The sequence below is a fragment of the Humulus lupulus genome, chromosome 1 (assembly GCF_963169125.1).
Source record: "Humulus lupulus chromosome 1, drHumLupu1.1, whole genome shotgun sequence".
Lineage (NCBI taxonomy): Eukaryota > Viridiplantae > Streptophyta > Magnoliopsida > Rosales > Cannabaceae > Humulus > Humulus lupulus.
This window is the reverse complement of record NC_084793.1, coordinates 5,493,859-5,521,819: the sequence shown is the minus strand read 5'-3', so window position 1 is coordinate 5,521,819 and position 27,961 is coordinate 5,493,859. Positions and strand designations below refer to the sequence as shown.

Sequence of the window (27,961 nt, the reverse complement as noted above, 5' to 3'; positions counted from 1 at the left end):
ATTTAATCACTCTCTTATTATTATTTAACATCAAACCTACATCTCAATGGTTTAAAACAAATTTGAAAGTACATATTTGAAAAATGGTTTATAATAAAATTTTAATATGAAAAGAAAATAAAAGTAGTCATATTTACACAACCTCAATGATAATACATACTACATACCCCTATAGAAAAAAGAATAAAAAAATAGCAGTGTCAGGGTGAGACTACATTGGTACACATTTCAGTGGGTTAGTATAGCTACACTCAAAGACCAAGACATGAGCAATATTTTCACAATACATAATAGAATTAACCAAAGATGGCAACTCAAGAGGGAGAAGTTAATTTACGCACTTTAAATTGTGCAAAAGCAGCAACATGAGCTTCCAGAGCTTGACTTCTCTGTTGTTCCACTTAAAAGAGTTGCATATTCCCTTTAACCAGATTTTGCCTCTGCAAACAGAGCAGATAAATAAATCAAGTACAAGAAATAGGACAATTAAAGCTCAGAGTCTGCCAAGCAATCAATAAGGTATTAAAGCATGTTACAGGAAAATTCAAAAGGACCATTTGGACAAGGCTCTTTGGCAGTAACTAGTTACAAGAGAAGCAGTCCCTTCTATTCCAACTACATGGATTACATTAAACATACATGTTGAGAAGGTTTTCTCTGGGGCTTACATGAGTTGTTCAATACTAGTTCTAGTTCTGATGCTAATTTGGGGTAGCTGTTTGGGAAATTGAGTTCAAGGCTAACACTCAACTTGGGATTTTCTATGTTTGTTCTCTCTTTGATGGTGGCTCCACTGATAGACTGAGTGTGGTGCATAGAATCAAGTGAGAAAACCTATGGCGTTTAGTTGGTGGAAGCTTGATGGGATAAGCTGGAAGGCTTCCAAAACAGTACATGCAAGCTGTTTTTGCTAGAACTGCTTCTTCAGGTACTGCCTGCATTCATATTTTTTCATACTTGTTACTTGTTTTGCCCTTCTTATTCAACACAGATAATGTTTTAAATTGTTATATCAGCAGATGAAAACTTAAAATATATGATTAAGCATGTTATATATGTTGTAGTGCTCGATTGATCAGTTTGTGTTTTTTTCCATAACAAGTGCCTAAATAGTGCTGTGAAAATGAGGGCTGTGAAGAATAATGGTAACTGCCCCCTCTACTCTCCCTTATGTAAGCTTTTAGTCAAAATCATGATGAGTGCAATCAAAATCAATCAAGAAACACATTAACAATAAAACAAACTGAGAGCTTTTAGTACACCAACCATTTGATTAAAATGAACTAATCAGGTAAATGTAAATTATACAACTAAATATTTAAATAAATCCAATTTAACATACACACTTACATGTATAAATATACAAATATATGTTGTTCTATGGACAGTAAATACTTCTTGAAATGTGTCTTATCTTTTCTTTTTTATGTTCTGAACATTTGAATGATTCCAAAATCTGCAGCAGGTGACATTTATAAAAAAAATTATTATGGTTTACTCAAACCAGATACAATTTACAATTGTATAACTTGACATTAAAGGTAACTAAATAAAATGAAGAATAATGACTATAAAAGCTATAATCTCCAATAAATTGCAGAGGTAAAACAATAACATAATATAAATAATCCCTCCAGCCATCAAAACTAATATTTTATTAACTGCTCGTGAAGATTTTACATTAGATCTAGCTCTAGCACAATTTTTTTTTATTTACTTCAATTAGCATTAGCAAAATTTTGACACATACAAAAGTTTCATTAGAGAATTAGATGGTGTGAGTGAATTTCTACATCAAAAGCCCACACCCTCACAAAGTTTAACGTTTAAAGATATATGTGAGACTTTCTTTTGTCCCCAACAAACAAACAAATATAAAAAACATATATATTCACTTTATTTCCACAATTAGAAGGAATTGACAGAAAGAAAGAATAAAATTGTATGCACAAAGAACTAAAGCAATGGTCAAGTTGGATTTAGGATTAAGGATTGATTTCTCTGTATTTTAAATACCATGTAAAAAAAAATCATTCTACTAAGCAAATTGAATTTAATGTAACCTAATTCTACCTACAAAGAAAGGCCATTAATACCACATCACTATCATCTTTTGCAAACAAACACATAACCCAAAAAAAAAAAAAAACTCAGTAATTTCAAAACTAAATAAATACTTAAAAGATAAAGGGAAAAAAACCAAATTTGGAAGAGAATGCTGCTGACTTTTCTACATCTTTTTTTCTTTCTAAATTAATATATTCATTTGTAGTATAGGAGGAACTCACGAGCTAATACATACCAACCCAATTTGAAAACTAATTAAATAAATAAAAGAATGTGAGAAAATTTTACAAAATTATTAATGTCTTTCTTGACATTCTGATTGTCCTAAATATACAAAGAAATATCACTTCAGCAATATCAAATAAACTAGAATGAATGTCTTTCTTGACATTCTGATTGTCCTGAATATACAAAGAACCATTCAATTAACAAGAAAATAAATAACAAACCAAATTATAAATTCATAATCATCAAGAAAAAAGCACAAACTGAATCACATGTATTTCGAAGCTACATAGTATCCCATCAGTCCAATCACCAAGTGGAATTTCTTTCAAGCATTCCAATCTACAACAATACAATTCTCATTGACATAGTTAACTCAATGAAACCTTTTTTTACACATAATATATATTTATAAAAAGCATAAAAAAACCTACACATGGTCAATGTAATCGAGTTCCAAGAAAATCCCCACTGATATAGTCGAACTATGAAAATGCTTACACGTGATTAATTCACACAAACCAAATGTTTTCCATTCTAAATTAGTTAGTCAGAGTTATATACTACCCATTTAACTTTATTTTTTCAATTTTTTTCTGTTGATATTAGCTTAATATATATATATATATTTATATATGCACACACAAAGACCTTTAGTTGATTTTTAGTAGGTGGCAAAAGTAAGGGTCTTTTTCTGGTTCTAGCAAAAAGGCATAATATTATATATAATAATGATTAAAAACTAGTTTAGTTACTTTTCTAGGTACTTAAATGCCTTAGGAACCTTCACCAAGAAATGGGATTGGTGCGTTTGGCCAGCTGTTCTCTGGTACACTTGGGATTTTAATAGGCATTTTCACCCTATTCTCCTGTTTGTGTATGTTTTAGACTTTTACATGAAAACAGGGCATGAACAATCGTTATGTTCATGAGATTATTGGGATAAATTAACTATCTTTGAATAATAACTTGATATTAGGATTGAATGAAAAACAAGGCATTGCGTGGTTATTGTGAATGTGAGATGGAGATAATGTTAGTAGTAAAAGAAAAACAATGTATGGGAGGGGCATCACATTTTCAATTTTCTTTAATAGACGTATCAACAATCAGAAAAACTAAATACTTGACAGTCCAATATAAACTCTAACATTCACAACCAAAAAACGTTATGCTTAGATATTAATAGATACAAGAAAGTGTAAACCAAAATGTACAAAGCTATGTGGACTTGAAGCACCTTTGTTGACATTCATAAGTTAGATAACTTAACATTCTTGATCTACTGATCTCTTGTTATTAGACATCATATGAAATAAGCTCTCAGTCAATGGAGATGTTAATGCAATCTGCAGACAGAAAGTAAAGCAACTTACAGTAGCACGGGTAATGCCAGGAAGACAGTAATCAGCATGAGGTGTCAAAACATGGCCTTTCTTCACTACAAATTGCACAGCAAAACAATTGGATTATCAAAATTTAATGAGCAAACTTTTCGCATTGCATTTAAATATAACTTGATATTCATAATCATAACTATCCATAGTGGGAATGTTTTTCATAATTAAACAAATGTAGTCTGGAAATTACTATAACAAACAGGGTTCAGTTAATAATTGTTAGTTAAGCATAAAACCTTACAATATTTGTAGCATTTGTTTCGGACAAGAAACCTTCATAGTCAAGCATGATTGCATCACCAGCATTTCCATTATTTCCTTCTATCTGCTCCTTCAATCGCGTCAAAATCAATCTCAAATGCTCCTCGTGCTCTACTTCATCCTTGGAGTAAATTAAAATGTCGTCGATAAACACAACGACGAATTTATCCAAATAGTCTTTGAAGACCCTATTCATTAAGTCCATAAACGCGGCTAGCGCGTTAGTAAGACCAAAAGACATAACCAAGAACTCGTAATGTCCATAACGAGTCCTAAAGGCTGTCTTAGGAATATCTTCTCCCATTACCTTGAGCTGATGATACCCGGACCGTAAATTGATCTTAGAAAATACAGTCGCGCCTCGGAGTTGATCAAACAAATCATCAATCCGAGGTAGCGGGTATTTGTTTTTAATTGTTACTTTATTCAGCTCACGATAGTCTATGCACATCCGCATACTTCCGTCCTTCTTCTTCATGAATAGTACCGGAGCTCCCCATGGTGAATGGCTTAGCCTAATAAAACCCAAGTGTAGGAGTTCTTGTAGCTGCGTCTTTAACTCCTTGAGTTCCGTAGGTGCCATCCGGTATGGTGCCTTAGAGATAGGCTCGGTGCCTGGTACTAACTCTATCGTGAAGTCTATTTCTCAATTGGGCGGCAATCCTGGCAAGTCATCAGGAAATACCTCTGGAAATTCTTGCATGACTCGAACATCTCCAACCTTAAGTGGTGTCTCCCTCTCCACGTTCGTAATGCTGGCTAAGAATGCTTGGCATCCTTTCTCCATCATTCTCTGAGCTTTGAGAGATGACACTAACGGGGTGCGCAATCCTGAAGCTTGTCCCATGGAGATGACACTAACGGGGTGCGCAATCCTGAAGCTTGTCCCATGAAGCATCGTCTCTAGCCATCAGGAGTCTCGAACATCACCTTCTTGCGTTTGCAGTCGATTGTTGCGCCATGCCGTGCTAGCCAATCCATGCCTAGTATTACGTCGAAGTCCTTGATCACTAGCTCTATCGGGTCTCCTTCTAGTTCTATATCCTCAATCTTGATCGGTACGCCTCGTACTATTCGTGATGATAGAACTACTTTGCCCGAAGGCAACTCAGTTACAAACCTAGTTCTAAATCTTTCACTAGGTTTGTCTAGTTTTTCTATCATTCCTAACGAGATATACGAGTGAGTGGCTCCCGAATCAAATAATACATGACATAAGTTATTGAGGATAGAAACCTAACCTGTGACCACCTTGTTGCTAGCATCAGCCTCTCCTTGGGTTAAAGAAAAAACCCTAGCAGGAACCATCTTTTCGTCCTTCTTCCCTTCTGGCTTTTGCTGAGGACAGTCTCTTTTACGATGCCCTTCTTGACCACAGTTGAAACACTCCTTGGTGTTGGCGCGGCATTCTCCAGGATGCTTCTTCTGACACTTAGAGCATGGCGGGTACTCCACGTAGCCCGACCTATTTCCCCCATTATTCGTACGTGCCTTCTTATCGCTGTCGAATTTCTTGTTATCAGGATGCCGTCTTTTCTGGCCGTTACCGTTGTTGCTGGACTGATTGCTGCCATTAAGGTTGTTGTTGTTCCGACTGGCCTGAGGTTGGCTCTGCTGTCTAGGTTCAGGCTTACTGGCTTCCTCTTTGCTTACGTTGGCCTGCAACCTTTCTACTTCGATTGTCGTCTCAAGAACGTCGGCATATGTAGTGTTTCCCGGGTTTGCTAGCTTAACCCCCATCTCGATCTTCGGTCGAAGTCCTCTAACAAACTTGTTTACTCTCAGGAAATCGGTTGGAACCATCTCAGAGGCGAACTTTGCTAAGCGGTCGAACTGACGAGCATACTCCGCCACTGATAAATTGCCTTGCTTCAAGTTGGCAAACTCCTCAACTCTTGAAGCGAGTACAGCTGAGTTGTAGTACTTTTTGTGGAACAGCTCCACAAATCGGGTCCATGTCATGGTGGCAACATCATGGGATTGCTGGACCAAGTCCCACCATATCCTGGCATCTTTCTTGAGCAAAGACGAGACGCAGGATATGCGGTCCGCATTGCTGAGATTCATGTGCGTCAGTATCGGCTCCACATTCCTTAGCCATTCGTCTGCTTCAAAGGGGTCCGTAGTCCCTTCGAACTTTGGAGCATGCTGCTTGCGGAACCTCTCATACACTGGCTCCATGTACTGAACTGGATACGACGTATAGTTCGTCATTGGCCATCCCCCAAATGGACCAACTTGTTGGGGTGCTGGGGCCATTTGCTGTGGCTGTGGCTGTGGCTGTGGCGGAGGCTGAGGCTGAGACTGAGCCTGTTGGCGTTGTTGCTGCAGAAGTTCCTCGACTTGCTGTCGCAGTCTGGCAATCTCTGCAGTGTTGTCAGCTGGCGGTGCCGGTGCGTTGAGGCGAGCAGTAGCACACACTCCCCTTCGACGAACTGGAGGGACTTCATTGGTTGCTGGGGCGGCGTTGGAAGCGTTTCCGTTGGTGCGTGCGGATCTTCGGAGCGACATCATAACAGAGTTCTAACAGTTGAAAGAAACATGTTAGAACTTTACCTAATAGGCTCTAAGGCAAAATCTTATTCTAAAACAAACATATCTCGGACCTATTTATTATGACTTCTTATGAAAATTTATATAAGTCTTTATTTATTATTTAGAGTGGGTTTCTATACTTAGAAAAACAAGTCATCTTTATTTTCTAAGTGTGTTTCTACTCATCCTATATGACTTAATTCTCAGGCTCGAAACTTATCTTTGTTCCAAAGTTAACCATATTGAGGGAGGGCTGGGATCAGTAAAATCGTTCCCACTACTAAGGCCCCCTAACTCTCAATAAGGAAACTTGGTTCATTGATTTGTATCCACCCTCACCGAACTTAGTCATTATTCATTTTATTTAGTACTTATTATGATTGCGAAAAAAAAATCAAACTCATACATGAAAATAAAATAGCATGTTATTCATTTGGAAAAACAGTTTTCACTTATTACAATCATAAAAAAAAAAGTAAATAAAACAAACAATAAAAACTACTAATCTAAAAATCGGGATCTTCTACATCTGATCCCTCATCTAGCATATCGTCATCTATCTCCTCATAATCATCATTGTCATGAGCATCAAAATGTCCTCTAGGAAGGTTTGTGAGAATCCTATGTTTTTGCTCATTTGTGAACTGAAACTCGAATTTTGCGGTGAACCTAACTAAGAGGAAATAATATCTCATTGCTAATGGTAGTTCATCTTCATCATTCATGTTTTCCCATATTTCTTCTAAGGCTGCTATTACAGGATGAAAATCTTTAAATAGCCTAATTATTAGTACATATTGTTCCGTTGATCTTAACATTATTTGCTTAGCCTCTTGAAGGCACCTATCTCTTGGTGGAACAAGAGCAATCTTCGAGTGATCCTTTCTAGTGCTCCTACGGTATTTCTTGGCTCCCTTATTCTTTTTAAAGCCTTAATGGCTCGGATATCTTGGTAGGTTAAAGCTCCGTTCATACTTAACTGAAACATAAACACTAAAGTTGTTAGCTATACATATAAGCAAAATAACCATAACTTAAATACTTACTTGGCGGTCAGATTCGGAGCTTTTGAGTGTGTGTATCGAGGAGAACTTCATGCGAAGGAACCGTTGCTCTGATACCAACTGTAATGACCCACTACTCTAGACTTTTGGACCATTAACGAAACTATACATACAAAACCTTAATAGAACTTACATTTGCGAAAATACCATAATTTTATTAAGTAACTTGTAAAAATAAGAGTTACTTACAAAATATCAAGAAGGATATGGGATCCCATTGTTTGAAAAACAAAAACATAACATGATTTAAAAATAAAGGGGTTACATAGTAAGTGCGGAAAATACATATAAAGACCATAAGTAAACGACTACATCCTCGAAATCGAACTCTCGACTCCTTGAATTCGTTCATCATCGATACACATTCCCTAAGCGTCCACGAATCTTACCGCCTCTAAAGCTATTTTCCTGCACATAAAACAGAAAGGAATGAGCCTAATGCCCAACAAGGAAAATCTAACACATAGTCATAAACATAAATTTCATAAGAAATGTAAAGACATAACATAACACTTATTACATACACATACTATAATGGCCATTATTACTTGGGGTCCCATAGACTAAACAAGTCATATGCCCATGAGATTAGTGGGGTCCTACTAGCTAAGTAGGTCATTTGCCCATAATCTATTTGGGGTCTTGTTAGTCATATGGGTCATATGCCTAAGCCTACAAACATACATATCATAACACTTATCATAACATAAGAAACATAAGATAACATATAAAACATATGAATTTCTATCCTATTTTCCTTACCAAAGTTACCGGAATATGTGGACAGCGTTGGAACTTTGGAACACTCCTAATAACCATTATGAAAAAGAGTGAGTCTAATGAAGAAAAAGAGATGAAAAGGAATGGGAAGACTAAACCATTGAGACACATACTTACCAAAACTTATGTGCTCAAGAACTTAGATTTCCTAACCAAAATAAAGATTACGGTTAGAGGCTGAGTAGAAGATTATGAGAACTTAAAAGAACAAATACAGAATTGAACTAGAGTTTTGGGTTACCTTGAAGACTTGTAAGACCAATCTACACCTCAAACCGAAATACTCTAAAACCTTACTTCCCAAAGTGTTTGATAAGCTTATGATGATCAAGCTTATGATTCCCAAACCCAGGTGTTTATACTCTCACACTCACTTAGCACTTGCAGCCTCTGAACTTAGAGCAAAAGATGAATAATGGCTGGGTACTAGGTCCTATTTATAGAGTTCAGGAATGAAATGATCTTGATTTTACTTGCATAAAAATAATAGCTTTTTAAGTGAAAATAATTTGAATAATCGTTCAGCAGAGGCTGAAGACTCGTTCAAAAAGATGCTAGACTTATCAAGAGGTTGAATGGCTGAATGAAAAATGAATTCAAAACATTTCAAAATACACTGAAGGAGACGATATATCGCCCCCTGTAGGCGATATATCGCCTGGGCCAGTATGCCCGAAGCAGTCGTGCATCGTCTCGTGTTTTCCGTATCTACGTGCTGCGATATATCAGCACACGCTGATTAATTAAACACGAATTACACATTTTTAGCTAAGTTTGAATGGAGTAAACAGCCTTGACTAAGCCCTCAACGTATTCAAAGCTACTGACTGACCCTATAACATTCAAACTTTACTCCTTATTCAATTTAATCCTCAAAATACTTAATCCTTAATCACCCATTCATAACATGTGCTTAAAATCCTATTGGTTATTATCTAAACCTTATAGTATAATAAATATTATCCTTAATATCAGTCATATAATCAAACCTTAGGTTAACATTAATATTCTTAAACTATAGGTTAAACTTAGAAAATCTATAAGTACTACTATGAGTGTCCAAATAATTCCCGGTCTGAACCAAAAATCCACAGTTACAAAGATAATGCTATAAATACTATAATACTACTATCTAACTAGCTAAGTAAAGTTCTTGGACTCTTCAAATTCTGGATGATGCCATGGATTGGACCCATTCCTAGTGGGTCTCCAAAAGAATGGAAGAGGGAAGAGGGCATGGAAATGACTAGGATTGAGAGAGGAAAATGGGAGATGATCGCAGGGAAGACTAGTTGACTGACTAGAGAGAGAGAGACAATGTATGTTTTTGGTGAGAGTTTATTTTTTTGCTGACAAGAAGAAGAAGAACAATCTATTATATATTATAGCTTACTTCTTGTCTATATATTATAGCTTACTTCTGACCAGTATATGAAAAAATATGATTGCACACTACAATCTATTTCACTAATTAGTTGTATCTTGGCCAAGAACAAAAGCTAAGCAATTGAACAAGCATCACCAGAAGTAACGGTAATCTTACATAAGAACTCAGCCAAACTATAAAGTCAAATTCCATTATAGAACACATCCACACAGACCAATGTCCCTCTAACACACATTCCATTATTGAGCAGTGTTGAAATAACAATGTCCCTCTAACACACATTTCGTCGAATAGTTTGTGGGCATTACTTAACTGCCTCAAACAAGGATACGTAATCAACGTCTAATTTCAAAACCTAGAGTTGGGAGTTAATCATCTTCACAATTTTCTCAAAAAATAAAATACATACATATATATATATAATAATCAATTATCATAGAAATACCTCAATCAAAACTTTGGAGAAACCAATTCAAATAAGAATGATAAAGAATAGACCTTCTGCAAGCGAATAGCTCGAACTGACTCCGATGTCGTGTGAGGGCTTGGGTCCGCGTGGTCGAAGCTTTGACGGCCTCTGAAGATCCCTAGCCGGCGCGTGTAGGGGAAGGTAGCAGTCGGTCTCCACAAAGACAAAGGTGAGAGAGAAAGAGTGAAGGAGAGAGGTCTGGTGGGAGAAAGAGATCCGAGAGAGAGGAGAGAGAATGATGAGGAAAAAGGATAAGGAAATGAATTACCTCGGAGAAGCGAATGTAATCCTTGGTATTAAGATTACTAGGTCCGAAAAGGGAATTTCTTTGGATCAATCTCACTATATTGAGAAGATTCTAAAGAAATACAATTACTTTGATTGTAAACCTGCTTGCACACCATATGATCCAAGTGTAAAGTTATTTAAGAACACTGGTGACGGTGTAAGACAATCTGACTATGCGAGCATCATTGGCAGTCTTCGATATGCCACTGATTGTACGAGACCGGACATAGCCTATGTCGTGGGATTATTGTGCAGGTATACTAGCAGACCTAGTATAGAGCATTGGCATGCTATTGAAAGGGTCATGAGATACCTAAAGAGAACCATGAACCTTGGATTACATTATCAGAAGTTTCCAGCTGTTCTTGAAGGTTATAGTGACGCAGACTGGAACTCTCTGTCTGATGACTCCAAAGCAACAAGTGGCTATATCTTTAGTATATCTGGTGGAGTTGTCTCTTGGAAATCTAAGAAACAGACTATTTTGGCACAATCCACCATGGAGTCTGAAATGATAGCACTAGCTACAGCTAGTGAAGAAGCAGGTTGGCTGAGAAGCCTGCTAACTGAGATCCCTTTATGGGAAAAATCGATACCAGCTGTGTTGATCCACTGCGATAGTACCGCGGCTATATGGAAAAATTCAGAACCGTTATTACAATGGTAAGAGACGACAGATACGTCGTAAGCATAGTACTGTTAGAGAGTTTCTCTCAACAGGAGCTATTAGAGTGGATCATGTACGCACTGATGATAACTTAGCAGATCCTTTGACGAAAGGATTAGCTAGAGAGAAAGTCCATAAAACATCGAAGGGAATGGGACTATTGCCCTTAGAATGATGAATCACTCATGATGGTAACCCAACCTAAAGATTGGAGATCCCAAGAACTAGGTTCAATGGGTAATAACAAGTTGTGAAGTGATATGAGTTGAATCATGCTATTTCCATTAAAGCAAATAAAAGCATGAATTCCTTAAGCGATGAGAGGATGAGTTAATAAAAACTCTTAATGAGATCTATACTCTATGTGGAGTAGAGTACCGAGCTACAAGAGTACTCTTGATAGACTCACCTATGTGAATGTGGAAGTGGGGTCGCTTCCTATGGAATTTGGGCAAAATTTCTAGAGCATTCACTATACTGGGATAGACGTGCATGGCCATTAAAGAATGGGCTTTTTTGATTACACCCTTGAAAGGTTGGTGTGTGGTACGATGTTAGAAATAGAGTTCAAGACTACGTGTCACTCTAGTATAATCTAAATCGTATTCACTACGCAAATGTTCAAATCGAAAGATACATTTGTTTATGCACAATCTTATAGATTCTGAAATTGCTCGAGAAAATATTTTTAAAAATTCAAGTGAGGGATTGTTGGAACTTTCTTTTGTGAATTGTTAAAAATTGAAAAAATATAGTTGTGTGTGATATGGGAAAAGTCCCACATGGAATTGAAACTTCTTCAAATAAGTTGCAAATTCTATGTCTTGGGGTGTGACCCAAGGGGTACCCAGTTTTGTGCACATGGGTGAGAACTCACACACTTGACCACCACATGCGCGCGCGCGCCGCCACAGTCCGTCCAACCGAGCCGAGCTGGCCGTCCGTCCGACCGAGCCAAAGGTTACTAAACGTTTATTTTTCAAAAAATGGTTTTTATTTTGATTAAATGAAAATAAATGTTTTTAGCCGTTATGTTAATTTCCTCCTCTGATTTACGAATTTTCTCAGAGCATTTTTATAAGGGTGTACAAGAATGATCTTCTCGGTGCAAGGAGCAATCGTACAGAGGTTGTTTTATCCTGGGGACGGCGTGGTTGATAGACTGCCGTGCACACTTAGGGCAGAGCCGCGAAACGTCTTAAAGAGAGCGACCTTGTCCGCGACTCAGCCAAAAAATTTGATCGGTAATTTAGTTCCAATTTTATTTTCTATTGAGGAATATCATAAATTATTCGGAATTTTCCAAAAATTGGCGAGAATTCTGATATAACTATAATATATGTCATCATGTAAAAATAATTGAGTTATAATTTCTTCAAGTACCGAAAATAGAAAACACCCCTACGATAAGGGCAAAAGTGATGCTCCTACCTAAAAAATTTCCTATATATAAAGTATGTATGTGTTGTTATTAGTGCTCATAAATTTATATATATATATATACACACCATAATGCATTGCCCTAAAATCAGGGGTGTTCATTGGATCACATCCAATGGATTTAAGTCTATTTGATCCAATCCAATTATCCATTAAATGTTAGATTTTTACAACCAATACAATCCAATTGCAATTAAGTCAAGTGATCTGATTCGATCCAATGGATAATTGGATTGGATCGGTTCCATCCATTGGATGCATCCCTTGGTTATTTATTGGATCGGATCCATCGAATCATTTAGAGTCTTTTTAAATCTAATTTTCATGTATATTTCAATTATAAAACACACAAATTACTCATCCAAATGAAAACACTATTTAGTTATAATAATTTAGAAGCACGCAACAATATGAATTATTTTTATTAGTTTTTTTAATTTATTGTACGTATGTATTATTTTTAGACTTTTATTGTACGTTTATTTTTCCAAGTCTGGGTAAGATAACAAGTTACTTGATTTATTACCTTTCACGGTTCCAAATTTGATTTGTTTTTCTTCTAGATCTATGTTAAATAATATGGTATCATGATGGGTAACAAGTTACCTTGAGAGGTAGGGTGTTCAAATTGCCCACATCGCATGAACCGCTCACACTGCACCGCAATTTGCGATTTGCATTTTTTCAAAACTGCACGGTGCGGTGTGGTTTGTGATTTTAAATTTAATAAATATTGTTCAAACTGCACATCATCGTTGTATAAATATATATATTAATTTTTTATATTTTTTTCAATTTTACTACATTTAAACTTAATGCATATATATAGTATAATATACACAATATCTAATGGACCCAAGAGTGGGTACGTTTTAAATATTTATATCTCGCAAATGCACGAATCGTATATGGATTATAGTTTTCGTGTAAGCACGAGGTCAAACCCAAATGAATTGACTAAAATAAAAAAGAAACTATTTTAAACCAAAATTAAATAAATTCTTACAAAGCTCTAAAGATTGATAAGATTTAATGTCAAGAAAATAAAATAAAAGATTGAAAATAAAGCTATTTAAGAGAAGAAAAATAAACCAATTATGATTTGTAAATAAGTTGTAAAAGAAAGATTATTGGGAAATTTTTATATATACGGCATTTCACCAAAAGAATTCGAAAAATACGTAAATCCATATTTCTTACAATATTACGGTAAAAGTGAAGCCCACAAGTCACGGAAGACCCAACCCAATACGAAAGACCCAATTTCACACTATTATATAAAGAAGACCCAACCCAACCATTACAACTCAGCCAATGTTTATGTAACAAACTGTACTCAATAAATATTCAGAGATCTCCAAGCATTTCAGCTTACAAAACCGAGAAAACTGAGAAAAATGAGAAATTTTCTTCTGCAATCTACTGCAAAATTTCTGAATCGATGGGTCTACAAAAACAATTACACGACATCTGTTTTGTGGTAAGTTTCCTTGTTCTTCTATTTTGTTCTTGGAACATAATTTATAGCTTTCGGAAATCACTAAGATAAATCTAGCAAAAACATATATTTTAACACAAATCTCCACAGAATCATATACAAATTTTACCATAGAAACATTTGAAAACCCTGAAAACCTTTTATAAAAACAAAACTGTTACAATATTATAAAGATGTTTCTTAGATTGTCTCATCTTTAAGTTATTTTCTCTTGCTTGTGCAGAATTTGGTCATTTAAAAACCAATAAAGGGAGGAGTTTATATGTTAAATTCTCATTTTATTGGGGGATGTGTTAATGAATAGCTTGTGCTGGATTGGGTAGTTTATAACCCATAAGGTATTTGTCTTTGCTAAATTTGTGATGCTCCTATTTTGTTTTATAATGAAAATATAAAGAATTCTACATATCAATCTAATTTTTCTTTTTATTCATCTGCAAACATGAATCCAATAACATCTTTGCTATATTATGATGGTCATTGGAATGAAAATAATGTGTATGAGGATTTCAAAATGCTGGGAGTGTTAATACAATTAGATTGCTCATTTACAACACTAATGAATATCTTGTCTACAGAGTTGTCTACCATTCTGTCAACAGAAAATGCAACAATTGAGTACCAGATTGCAGAAACATTGCCTCCATTGAAGATCAATAGTGATAGCTCTATACAATTCTACTTGGAGTGCAAAAGAAATGACAGAACACTCACAAAATACCCTTTGATAGTTTCTGTAATAGAGAACAACCAAACAATTACATGTGGAGCATTTCAAAAGATGAGTTCTACTGTTGCTTCAAGTAGTAATAATATAGAGAATGATATTTCGGACACATCAACATTCTCTATAGATGAACCTCAAGAACTACCAAATTTTATTCAATTGGCAGATCAAATTACAGATTTGATTTTGGAGAAGGAACGACATGAATCAATTCCTGAACATATCGGAACAGAAACTACAGTTATAACTCATGCAATTTCTGATGGAATAAGAGAAAAATAGGTATATAAAAACAAAGAGGTTCTTACAACAACAATTGGTCTCTATGCCATAAAAAACAATTTTCAGTTCAAGGTCCACAAATCTTGCAAAAAAGAATATCAGTTGAAGTGCCTTGATTCAGAATGTACGTGGTCATTTCGTGCTGCAAGATATGGAAAGACAGATATGTTCCAACTTAGGAAGTTCAATCGTGCCCACACATGTTCCTTGGACATTATTCTTGGAGATCACCGACAAGCTTCAAGTAGTATGGTTGGGAATGTTGTGAAGACCAAGTTCACAGATCCAAAAACAAATTATAGACCTAAAGATATAGCTAAAGACATGTTGGACAGATATGGAGTTTCCATGAGTTACCAAAAAGCATGGCGATCTAAGGAAAAAGCAGTTAATTATGTACATGGTTCAAGTCAAGATTCCTACCGAGACATTCCACGATATCTGCACATTTTGAAGCACAAAAATCCAGGTACTGTAACAGATTTGGAAATTGATAGTCTAAACAGATTTAAATATCTTTATATGGCTATGGGACAATCAATTCTAGGTTGGAAACATTGCATTCCAGTAATTGTTGTTGATGGAACATTCCTAAAAGCTGCATTTGGCGGTACACTTCTCACAGCTTCAACACAAGATGCAAATAGACACATCTTCCCATTGGCTTTTGCTATAACAGATTCGGAAAACAATGATTCATGGGAGTGGTTCTTCAGAAAAATAAAAGAATGTTATGGAGAAAGAGAAGAGTTGTGTATAGTTTCAGATAGACACGAAAGCATAGAGAATGCTATAAAAAATGTCTTTCCAAATGTAACTCACGGAGTGTGCTCCTACCATCTTTTCTGCAACATAAAGACCAAGTTTAGAACAGATGCAGAAGCAACCAGTATTGCATTTCATGGTGCTGCAAAAGCTTATAACATGGAAGATTTTGAAAAATACATGAAGGACTTGGACAGTTTACATGAAGGAATCCGTCCTTTTCTGGCCAATGAGGTTAAATATGAAAAGTGGGCAAGAATCCACTCCAAAAGTCGTAGATATGCAGCTATGACTTCAAACATAGCTGAATCCATTAATGCAGCACTAAAAGAAATGAGAGAGCTTCCAGTAACAACATTACTCGAGTGCCTTAGAAACCTGATTCAAAAATGGAGCTACAACAACAAAAAAGAAGCAGAAGCAACGTTTATAGAATTGCCAAAGAAACAAGAGGAATACTTAAGAAAGAACTTTGTCAAGTCATTAAGAATGACTGTAAGTACAACTATTTCGTTTATTTATAAATACCTCTGTATTAATATACTTCCTTGATCATTATTATAATTTCATTGCAAGTAGAACCAGCTAGCACACTCATTTACAGTGTACACAGTGGTTTAACAACAAACATTGTTGTCATTGCAAAGAAATCTTGCACTTGTAACAAGTTTGATTTGGATGAATTACCTTGTGAACATGCCATGGCAGTCATTAGAAAGATGAACCTTCAGTATAAAAAATATTGCTCATATTATTTCACAAAACAAGCCATGTTGAACACCTATAATGCATCAATACATCCATTGGGAGATCCAAAAACATGGAGAGTTCCACCTAATGTTGAGGAAATAGAAGTACTACCTCCAAAGGGAAACATAAAAAGTGGAAGGCCAAGGAAAAAAAGGTTTGTTTCAGCAAGAGAAGGGTCTTATCAGCTTAAATGTGGAAGGTGTGGAGAGCTTGGGCACAATCGAAAAACCTGCACAAACCAGCCTCTATTGAGAACAAAAAAACAAAAAAGCACTCAAAGCTTATAGATTGAAAATACTTTTTATTTGAATTTTGAAACTTTGTATGTTTCAGTACACTGATTGGAACATTACTTATCACTATTACTTGTGATAAAGAATTATGAAATTTTATTGAATATATGGAATATTATAAAAACTTAGGAAAAAATTTGCATCAATATATCAGAATTAATGTTTAGGGCGTTATCTATAAATTTTTGTTACATATTTGATACAGATATATCTGAAATGAATATTAATGTAACATTTTGTTACATAATTGTTACAGATATGTTACTAGTTTCTCACAAACACATCCAACATCAAATAAATAGGAAATAAGTTCTTTTATCAGCTTATGTTACAATTTTGAAACACAAATATTTGATTTTCATTTGTAAATTTCCAGTCCATTTAAAAGGATAAACTTCAAAAGTTTGAAACGATTTGATACATATTTGAAACTGAAGTTATCGTGACTATTAATAGATGTTAAGTAATGCTATGCAATTTTGCATGAACTTAGGTTACAAACTTTTAACAGATGTTACCTAAAACATGAAATATAAAAATAAAGTTGTGAACTCAAGTTACAAACTTGAGACACCTCTGTACAACATTCCTCATAAAAAGGGGCTAATATCAAAATTCATTGATATGCCACAGTATTCAAAATATTCAAACATGATACTTGCTTGAAAGCTTGCAAAACAAAAACACAAAAGTTATCTTTTTTTTTTGGTAAAAAAGGTCATTGTATTGCTCAAAACCAACTCATGTACAATCTCCAATTCATGTATAACCATGTATGGTATATGACTATATATTCCCAATCTACAATTCCCCAATATATGTCCCCACTAATACTATCGTTAATACATCATTATCTTTGTACATTCTCATTAACTACTTTGACAAATTGTCTGAAACCAATCTTTATCTAAGGACTTTGTTTTGCTTGTAATTAAAGGATATATCCTCAATCTGATATCCCTTTGTATTGCCTGGACGGTATGATCTATGGTCCACATCTTTTGAGACCACAGAAGGTCATTTCTCACTCTCCAAATATGGTAGATTAGAGAAGCAAGAACTGCTGTCAAAGTGCTTTTCCGAAACCTGCTCCATCTTCTAGTTTTCCCAATCCAATGCAGAAGGCGCCCATATTCCTCTGTTTTAACTTTCCAGCCCAGCCATTCTTTCACCTGTATTAGACATGTTCTACTATATTTGCATTGAAAGAAAAGGTGATGAACATCTTCACTAAAATCTCCACAGAATAAGCATGATGAATCAATGGAGGAATCATACTTGTGAATTGTAATGACCCACTAATCTAGACTAATTGGACCATTAACGAAACTATACATAAAACTTACATTTTTACGAAAATACCATAATTTATTGAGTAACTTGAAAAATAAGAGTTATTTACAAATAAACAGAATACTAAGAAGGATTTTGGGATCCCATTGTCTTTAAAACAAAACATGATTTAAAATAAAAGACATTACATAATAATGCGGAAAATACACATAAAAACCATGAAAACATAAAAGGAGACTACATCCTCGAATCGAATAACGCTCGGCCCCTTGACTCCATTCATCATCGATACACATCCTCCAAGCATCACGAATCTTTCCGCCTCTAAGCTTATTTTCCTGCACATAAAACAGAAAGGAATGAGCCTAATGCCCAGCAAGGAAAATCTAACACAAAGTCATATGCATAATTTCATAAGAAAACATAAAGACTTAACATAATACATAATACATATAACATACACTTATTATAATGGCCATTATTACTTGGGGTCCCATAGACTAAACAAGCATATGCCCATGGGATTAGTGGGGTCCTACTAGCTAAGTAGGTCATATGCCCATAACCCATTTGGGGTCTTGTTAGTCATATGGGTCATATGCCCAAGCCTACAAACATACACATATACATATCATAACACTTTTAATAACATAAAACATATAGATAACATAAGCACATAACATGTTGATTCTAGCCTATTTTCCTTACCAAAGTTACCGGGATTATGGACTGAGTTGGGACTTTTGGAACACTCCTAAAACCATAAGAAAGAGTGAGTCTAAGAAAGGAGATGAAATGAAAGAGATGGAAAGACTAAACCATAAAAAAAACATACTTACCGACTTATATGCTTAAGAGCTTGGATTCCCTAACCAAAATAAGAATAAGGTTAGGGGACTGAGTAGAAGGTTTTGAGGAAGGAAATAACATAAAATACAGAAAGGAACTAGAGTTTTGGGTTTACCTCAAAGATTGCAAGATCAATCTAACCTTCACCGAAATACTATAGAACTCACTTCCCAAAGTGTTTGATAAGCTTATGATGTTTAAGCTTATAGTTTTTCCCCAAACCAGGTGTTTACACTCTCACACTCACTTAACACTAGCAGCTTCTGAACTTAGAGCAAATGGTGAATAATGGCTGGGTACTAGGTCCTATTTATAGAGTTTGGGAATGAAAATATCTTGATTTTACTTGAATAAAAATAATGGCTTTTTAGGTGAAAATCATTTGAATAATCGTTCAGCAGAGGCTGAAGACTCGTTCAGAAGATGCTGGACTGTTGAAGGAGTTTGAATGGCTGAAAGGAAAAGAATTCAAAAGTATTTGAAAACATGCTGGTGGAGGCGATATATCGCCCCCTATAGGCGATATATCGCCTGGACCTTTGTTCCCGAGGCGACCGTGCATCGATTCGTGTTTTCCGTATCTACGTGCTGCGATATATCGCCCCCTATAGCTGCGATATATCGGCATACGCTGAATATTTAAACACGAATTTACACATTTTTAGCTAAGTTTGAATGGAGTAAACAGCCTTGACTAAGCCCTCAACGTACTCAAAGCTGCTGACTGACCCTATAACATTCAAACTTTACCCTTATTTAATTTAATCCTCAAAAATACTTAATCCTTAATTACCATTCAAAACATGTGCTTAAAATCCTATTGGTTGATGTCTAAACCTTATAATATAATAATATAATCCTTAATATCAGTCACATTAGTCAAACCTTAGGTTATACTTAATATTCTTAAACTATAGGTTAAACTTAGAAAATCTATAAGACTACCATGAGTGTCCAAATAATTCCCGGTCTGAACCAAAAATCCATAGTAACAAAGATAACACTAAACATACTATAATACTACTAAACAATTAGCTAAGTAAAGTTCGCAGTCGTAATCCTTTACTAATTCCAACCACCGGCGCTGCCTCATGTTAAGCTCCTTCTGAGTAAAGAAGTATTTTAAACTTTTGTGGTCCGTATAAATCTCGCACCGTTCTCCGTAAAGATAATGGCGCCAGATTTTTAACGCAAAGACCACCGCTGCCAACTCCATATCGTGAGTTGGATAGCGTTGTTCATACTCCTTTAACTGACGTGAGGCGTAGGCTATCACCTTGTCATTTTGCATCAGTACGCATCCCAATCCTAACTTTGATGCATCACAGTAGACAACGAACTTGTCGTTGGGTGTTGGGACACTAAGTACTGGTGTTGAGCAAAGCTTATCCTTAAGCAACTGGAAGCTTTCCTCACACTTATCATTCCAGTTAAACTTTTGTTGCTTCCGGGTCAGGTTGGTGAGTGGAGTGGCTATCTTAGAAAAGCCCTCTACAAACTTTCTATAGTAACCTGCTAGCCCCAAGAAGCTTCTTACTTCCGACGCGTTCTTTGGTCTAGGCCAATCTTTCACGGCCTCTACCTTCGATGGATCCACAGCAACTCCGTCTTTCGATATGATGTGCTCGAGGAACGCCACTTGTGAGAGCCAATCTTTGGTCTAGGCCAATCTTTCATGGCCTCTACCTTCGATGGATCCACAGCAACTCCGTCTTTCGATATGATGTGCCCGAGGAACGCCACTTGTGAGAGCCAAAACTCGCATTTCTTGAACTTCGCGTAGAGTTGGTGCTCCTTCAATCGCGTCAAAATCATCTTCAAGTGTTCCTCATGCTCCACTTCATCCTTGGAGTAAATTAAAATGTCGTCGATGAACACAACGACGAATTTATCCAAGCAGTCCTTGAAGACCCTATTCATTTAGTCCATAAACGCGGCTGGCGCGTTAGTAAGACCAAAAGACATAACCAAGAACTCGTAATGTCCATAACGAGTCCTAAAGGCTGTCTTAGGGATATCTTCTCCCTTTACCTTGAGCTGATGATACCCGGACCGTAGATCGATCTTAGAAAATATAGTTGCGCCTCGGAGTTGATCAAACAAATCATCAATCCGAGGTAGCGGGTATTTGTTCTTAATTGTTACTTTATTCAGCTCACCGTAGTCTATGCACATGCGCATACTTCTGTCCTTCTTCTTCACGAATAGTACTGGAGCTCCCCATGGTGAATGGCTTAGCCTAATGAAACCCAAGTCTAGGAGTTCTTGTAGCTGTGTCTTTAACTCCTTGAGTTCCGTAGGTGCCATCCGGTATGGTGCCTTAGAGATAGGCTCGGTGCCCGGTACTAATTCTATCGTGAAGTCTATTTCTCTAGTTGGCGGAAATCCTGGCAAGTCATCGGGAAATACTTCTGGAAATTCTTGTATGACTCGAACATCTCCAACTTTGAGTGATGTCTCCTTCTCCACATTCGTGATGTTTGCTAAGAATGCTTGGCATCCTTTCTCCATCATTCTCTGAGCTTTGAGAGATGACACTAACGGTGTGCGTAGTTCTGAAGCTTGTCCCATGAAGCACAGTTTCTGGCCGTCAGGAGTATCGAATGTCACCTTCTTGCGTCTGCAGTCGATCATTGCTCCATGCCGTGCTAGCCAATCCATGCCTAGTATGACGTCGAAGTCTTTGATCACCATCTCTATCAGGTCTCCTTCTAGTTCCTTGTCCTCAATCTTGATTGGTACGCCTCGTACAATTCGTGATGATAGAACTACTTTGCCCGAAGGCAACTCGGTTGCAAACCTAGTTCTAAATCTTTCACTAGGTTTGTCTAGTTTATCTATCATTCCTAACGAAATATACGAATGGGTGGCTCCCGAATCAAATAATACATGACATAATTTATTGAGGATGGAAACCTGACCTGTGACCACCTTGTTGCTAGCATCCGCCTTTCCTTGGGTTAAAGCAAAAACCCGAGCAGGAACCATCTTTTCGTCCTTCTTTCCTTCCGGCTTTTGCTGAGGACAGTCTCTTTTACGATGCCCTTCTTGACCACAGTTGAAACACTCCTTGGTGTTGGCACGGCATTATCCGGGGTGCTTCTTCTGACATTTGGCACATGGCGGGTATTCCACGTAGCCCGACCTATTTCCCCCATTATTTGGTCGTGCCCTTTTATTGTTGTTGGCTTGCTTGTTGTCAGGATGCCTTCTCTTCTGTCCGTTACCGTTGTTGTTGGACTGACTGTTGCTGGACTGATTGTTGTTCTGACTGGCCTGAGGTTGGCTCTGCTGTCTAGGTTCCGACTTGCTGGCTTCTTCTTTGCTCACGTTGGCTTGCAACCTTTCTACTTCAATTTCCGTCTCAAGAACGTCGGCATATGAAGTGTTTCCCGGGTTTGCTAGCTTCACCCCCATCTCAATCTTTGGTCGGAGTCCTCTCACGAATTTGTTCACCCTCAGATAATTGGTCGGAACTAACTCTGCCGCGAACTTGGCTAAGCGATCAAACTGACGAGCATATTCTGCCACTGTTAAATTCCCTTGCTTCAGATTGGTGAACTCCTCAACTCTCGTAGCAAGTACCGCTGAATTGTAGTACTTCTTGTGGAAGAGCTCCACAAATCGGGTCCACGTCATGGTGGCAGCATCGTGGGATTGCTGGACCAAATCCCACCATATCCTGGCATCTTTCTTGAGTAAAGACGAGACGCAGGATATGCGGTCAGCATTACTGAGGTTCATGTGGGCTAGGATCGGCTCCACATTCCTTAGCCATTCTTCTGCTTCAAAGGGGTCCGTAGTCCCTTCGAAGTTCGGAGCGTGCTGCTTGCGGAACCTCTCGTACACTGGCTCCATATGCTGTACAGGATATGGAGCGTAGTTCGTCATAGGCCATCCCCCATATGGACCGACTTGTTGGGGTGCTGGGGCCATTGGCTGTGGCTGCGGCTGCGGCTGTGGCGGAGGCTGAGGCTGAGATTGAGCCTGTTGGCGTTGTTGTTGCAGAAGTTCCTCGACTTGTTGTCGCAGTCTGGCAATCTCTGCCGTGTTGTCAGCTGGCTGTGCCGGCGCGTTGCGGCGAGCAGTAGCACGCACTCCCTTTCGGCGAACAGTAGGGACCGCATTGGTCGCTGGAACATCGTTGGAGGCGTTTCCGTTGGTGCGAGCAGATCTTCGGAGAGACATCGTAGCAGAGTTCTAACAGTTAAAAGAAACATGTTAGAACTTTTTCCTAATAGGCTCTAAGGCAAAAACTTATTCTAAAACAAACATATCTCGGACCTATTTATTATGACTTCTTATGAAAGATTATATAGGTCTTTATTATTATTAGAGTGAGTTTCTAAACTTAGAAAAACAAGTCATCTTTATTTTCTAAGTGTGTTTCTAATAATCCTATATGACTTAATTCTCAGGCTCGAAACTTATCTTTGTTCCAAAGTTAGCCATATTGAGGGAGGGCTGGGATCAGTAAAATCGTTCCCACTACTAAGGCCCCCTAACTCTCAATAAGGAAACCAGGTTCATTGATTTGTATCCACCCTCACCGAACTTAGTCATTATTCATTTTATTTAGTATTCATTATGATTGTAAAAAAAAATCAAACTCACACATGATATTCAAATAGCATGTTTATTCATTTGGAAAAATAATTTCACTTATTACAATCAAAATAAAACAAACATTTAAAAACTTCTAATCTAAAAATCGGGATCTTCTACATCCGATCCATCATCTAGCATATCATCATCTATTTTTTCATAATCATCATTGTCATGAGCATCAAAACGTCCTACAGGAAGGTTGGTGAGAATCCTATTATTTTGCTCATTTGTGAACTGAAACTCAAATTTCATGGTAAACCTAACTAAGAGGAAGTAGTATCTCATTGCTAAGGGTAGTTCATCCTCCTTACGCATTTCTTCCCATATTTCTTCTAAGGCTGCTATTACAGGATGGAAATCTTTAAACAACCTAATCACTAATACATATTGTTCCGTTGATCTTAGCATTATTTGTTTATCCTCTTGAAGGCCACCTATCGCTTGGTGAAACAAAAGCAACCTTCGAGTAATCCTTTCTAGGGCTCCTACGGTGTTTCTTGGCTCCCTTATTCTTTTTAAGGCCTTAATGGCTCGGATATCTTGGTAGGTTAAAGCTCCATTCATTTTTTTTAACTGAAACATAAACACTAAAGTTGTTAGCTATACACATAGACAAAGTAACTTGTAACTTGTAACTTAAACACTTACTTGGCGGTCCGATTCGGAGCTTTGAGCATGTGTATCGAGGAGAACTTCATGCGAAGGAACCGTTTGCTCTGATACCAACTGTAATGACCCACTAATCTAGACTAATTGGACCATTAACGAAACTATACATAAAACTTACATTTTTACGAAAATACCATAATTTATTGAGTAACTTGAAAAATAAGAGTTATTTACAAATAAACAGAATACTAAGAAGGATTTTGGGATCCCATTGTCTTTAAAACAAAACATGATTTAAAATAAAAGACATTACATAATAATGCGGAAAATACACATAAAAACCATGAAAACATAAAAGGAGACTACATCCTCGAATCGAATAACGCTCGGCCCCTTGACTCCATTCATCATCGATACACATCCTCCAAGCATCACAAATCTTTCCGCCTCTAAGCTTATTTTCCTGCACATAAAATAGAAAGGAATGAGCCTAATGCCCAGCAAGGAAAATCTAACACAAAGTCATATGCATAATTTCATAAGAAAACATAAAGACTTAACATAATACATAATACATATAACATACACTTATTATAATGGCCATTATTACTTGGGGTCCCATAGACTAAACAAGCATATGCCCATGGGATTAGTGGGGTCCTACTAGCTAAGTAGGTCATATGCCCATAACCCATTTGGGGTCTTGTTAGTCATATGGGTCATATGCCCAAGCCTACAAACATACACATATACATATCATAACACTTTTAATAACATAAAACATATAGATAACATAAGCACATAACATGTTGATTCTAGCCTATTTTCCTTACCAAAGTTACCGGGATTATGGACTGAGTTGGGACTTTTGGAACACTCCTAAAACCATAAGAAAGAGTGAGTCTAAGAAAGGAGATGAAATGAAAGAGATGGAAAGACTAAACCATAAAAAAAACATACTTACCGACTTATATGCTTAAGAGCTTGGATTCCCTAACCAAAATAAGAATAAGGTTAGGGGACTGAGTAGAAGGTTTTGAGGAAGGAAATAACATAAAATACAGAAAGGAACTAGAGTTTTGGGTTTACCTCAAAGATTGCAAGATCAATCTAACCTTCACCGAAATACTATAGAACTCACTTCCCAAAGTGTTTGATAAGCTTATGATGTTTAAGCTTATAGTTTTTCCCCAAACCAGGTGTTTACACTCTCACACTCACTTAACACTAGCAGCTTCTGAACTTAGAGCAAATGGTGAATAATGGCTGGGTACTAGGTCCTATTTATAGAGTTTGGGAATGAAAATATCTTGATTTTACTTGAATAAAAATAATGGGTTTTTAGGTGAAAATCATTTGAATAATCGTTCAGCAGAGGCTGAAGACTCGTTCAGAAGATGCTGGACTGTTGAAGGAGTTTGAATGGTTGAAAGGAAAAGAATTCAAAAGTATTTGAAAACATGCTGGTGGAGGAGATATATCGCCCCCTATAGGCGATATATCGCCTGGACCTTTGTTCCCGAGGCGACCGTGCATCGATTCGTGTTTTCCGTATCTACGTGCTGCGATATATCGCCCCCTATAGCTGCGATATATCGGCATACGCTGAATATTTAAACACGAATTTACACATTTTTAGCTAAGTTTGAATGGAGTAAACAGCCTTGACTAAGCCCTCAACGTACTCAAAGCTGCTGACTGACCCTATAACATTCAAACTTTACCCTTATTTAATTTAATCCTCAAAAATACTTAATCCTTAATTACCATTCAAAACATGTGCTTAAAATCCTATTGGTTGATGTCTAAACCTTATAATATAATAATATAATCCTTAATATCAGTCACATTAGTCAAACCTTAGGTTATACTTAATATTCTTAAACTATAGGTTAAACTTAGAAAATCTATAAGACTACCATGAGTGTCCAAATAATTCCCGGTCTGAACCAAAAATCCATAGTAACAAAGATAACACTAAACATACTATAATACTACTAAACAATTAGCTAAGTAAAGTTCTTGGACTCTACATGAATGAACATTCTGGTGCGTAATCTCTGCATCATGGCTAACCAGAAGACAAATCTGTGTTTTGGTACAGAGAACCTCTCCCAAACATACTTTGCCCAGTTTACTTTGATAGGGGAATCAAACAACAAATCATGACTTACTTTGATACTGAACTTCAGTGCTGCAAAAGATGCCTTATCGATTTTAGCTTTAAACATGTCCTTAACAGCCACCATTTTCCTCCAATACCAGCTGCTATTCAATGGAGCTTTGTAATCCCACCAATCCATTTGCTTCAAATAGATGTTATGTATCCATTTAACCCATAGATTGTCCTTTTTTGAAGCAATAGCCCATATGTATTTCCCTATGGCTGCAATATTCCAATCCACAACTCTCTTAAACCCCAGCCCTCCACCTGTTTTAGCATTGCAGATATGATGCCAAGCTACTAGTCCAGGCCATGCATTGTCACTCATTCCTCTCCAGAGGAATGCTCTACAAATGGCATCAATGTCCTTCAACACTTTCTTCGGCAATATCAGAATTTGGGCCCAATATGAATGTATAGACAGCAGAACTGAATTTATTAGAGTGACTCTGCCCATATAAGATAAGTTTCTTGAGCTCCATTGCCTAATTCGATGAACCATTTTCTCTAAAATAAGGCCACATTCCACTGATGAGAGTCTCTTAGAGCAGATTGGAAGACCAAGGTATCTGAACGGCAACTGACTCCTGGAAAATCCTGAAGCGGCTGTGATTCGATTAACCTCAGACTCTGCCATACCACTACAGTAGAATGCAGATTTGTTTTGGTTTGGCACTAGGCCAGAAGTCCCCGAAAAGAGCTTGAGCCCTCTAAGCATCCATATAATCGAAACAAAGTCTCCATGGCAAAACAGTAGTAGGTCATCCGCAAAGCATAAATGATTCAATCTCAAAGATTTACACTTAACATGATATTTATAATCTGAGCAAGATCCTACTTTAATCATGATCCGAGAGAGGTATTCCATACCTAATACAAACAGTAATGGAGACAAAGCGTATCCTTGCCTTATGCCTCTTTTTGCTGCAAAAAAACCACATAAAGATCCATTGATCATTAGGGAGAATTTAGGAGTTCGAACACATATCATGATAAGATTGATAATCTTCTTTGGAAATTTGAAAGCCTCAAGCATTTCCTCTATGAAATCCACTCTATTGTATCATATGCCTTCTGCAAATCCACTTTAAGTAAACAACTTGGCTGACTGACTTTCCTTCCATAGGGTTGTACAAGGTCTTGACAGATCATTATGTTGTGACCTATGTACCTCCCATGAACAAATCCTCCTTGGTTTTCTGCAATCAAATATGGTGATACCCTTCTCAACCTTGCACATATCATTTTCGAGGCAATTTTATACAGCACATTACAGCAAGATATTGGTCTAAAATCACTCACTTTGGCAGGGCATTTGGTTTTTGGAATGAGGGTGATGGTTGTAGCAATAATTTCTTTAAGCAATTTCCCTGTGTTTAGGAAGTCTAGAACAGCTGCACACACCTCCGGACCTACTAAATCCCAGTTATGTTGATAAAAATAACTACCATATCCATCAGGCCCAGGAGCCTTTAAACCTGAAATGGAGAATAGTGCCTTTTTAACTTCCTGTGTAGTAAACGGAAGAGACAGCAACTTA

At 36.9% G+C, this 27,961-nt stretch overlaps 1 protein-coding gene across 1 annotated transcript; it reads right to left on the bottom strand.

Moving 5' to 3' along the window:
• Window positions 1-17,767: 17,767 nt before the first annotated feature.
• LOC133819745 (uncharacterized) lies at window positions 17,768-27,457 on the bottom strand. The gene is made up of 2 exons (XM_062253406.1): window positions 26,291-27,457; window positions 17,768-18,070 (listed from the first exon to the last, which is right to left on the bottom strand). The coding sequence occupies exons 1-2, from the start codon at window positions 27,455-27,457 to the stop codon at window positions 17,768-17,770; spliced, it is 1,470 nt and encodes a 489-aa protein (XP_062109390.1).
• Between the last annotated feature and the right edge of the window lie 504 nt (window positions 27,458-27,961).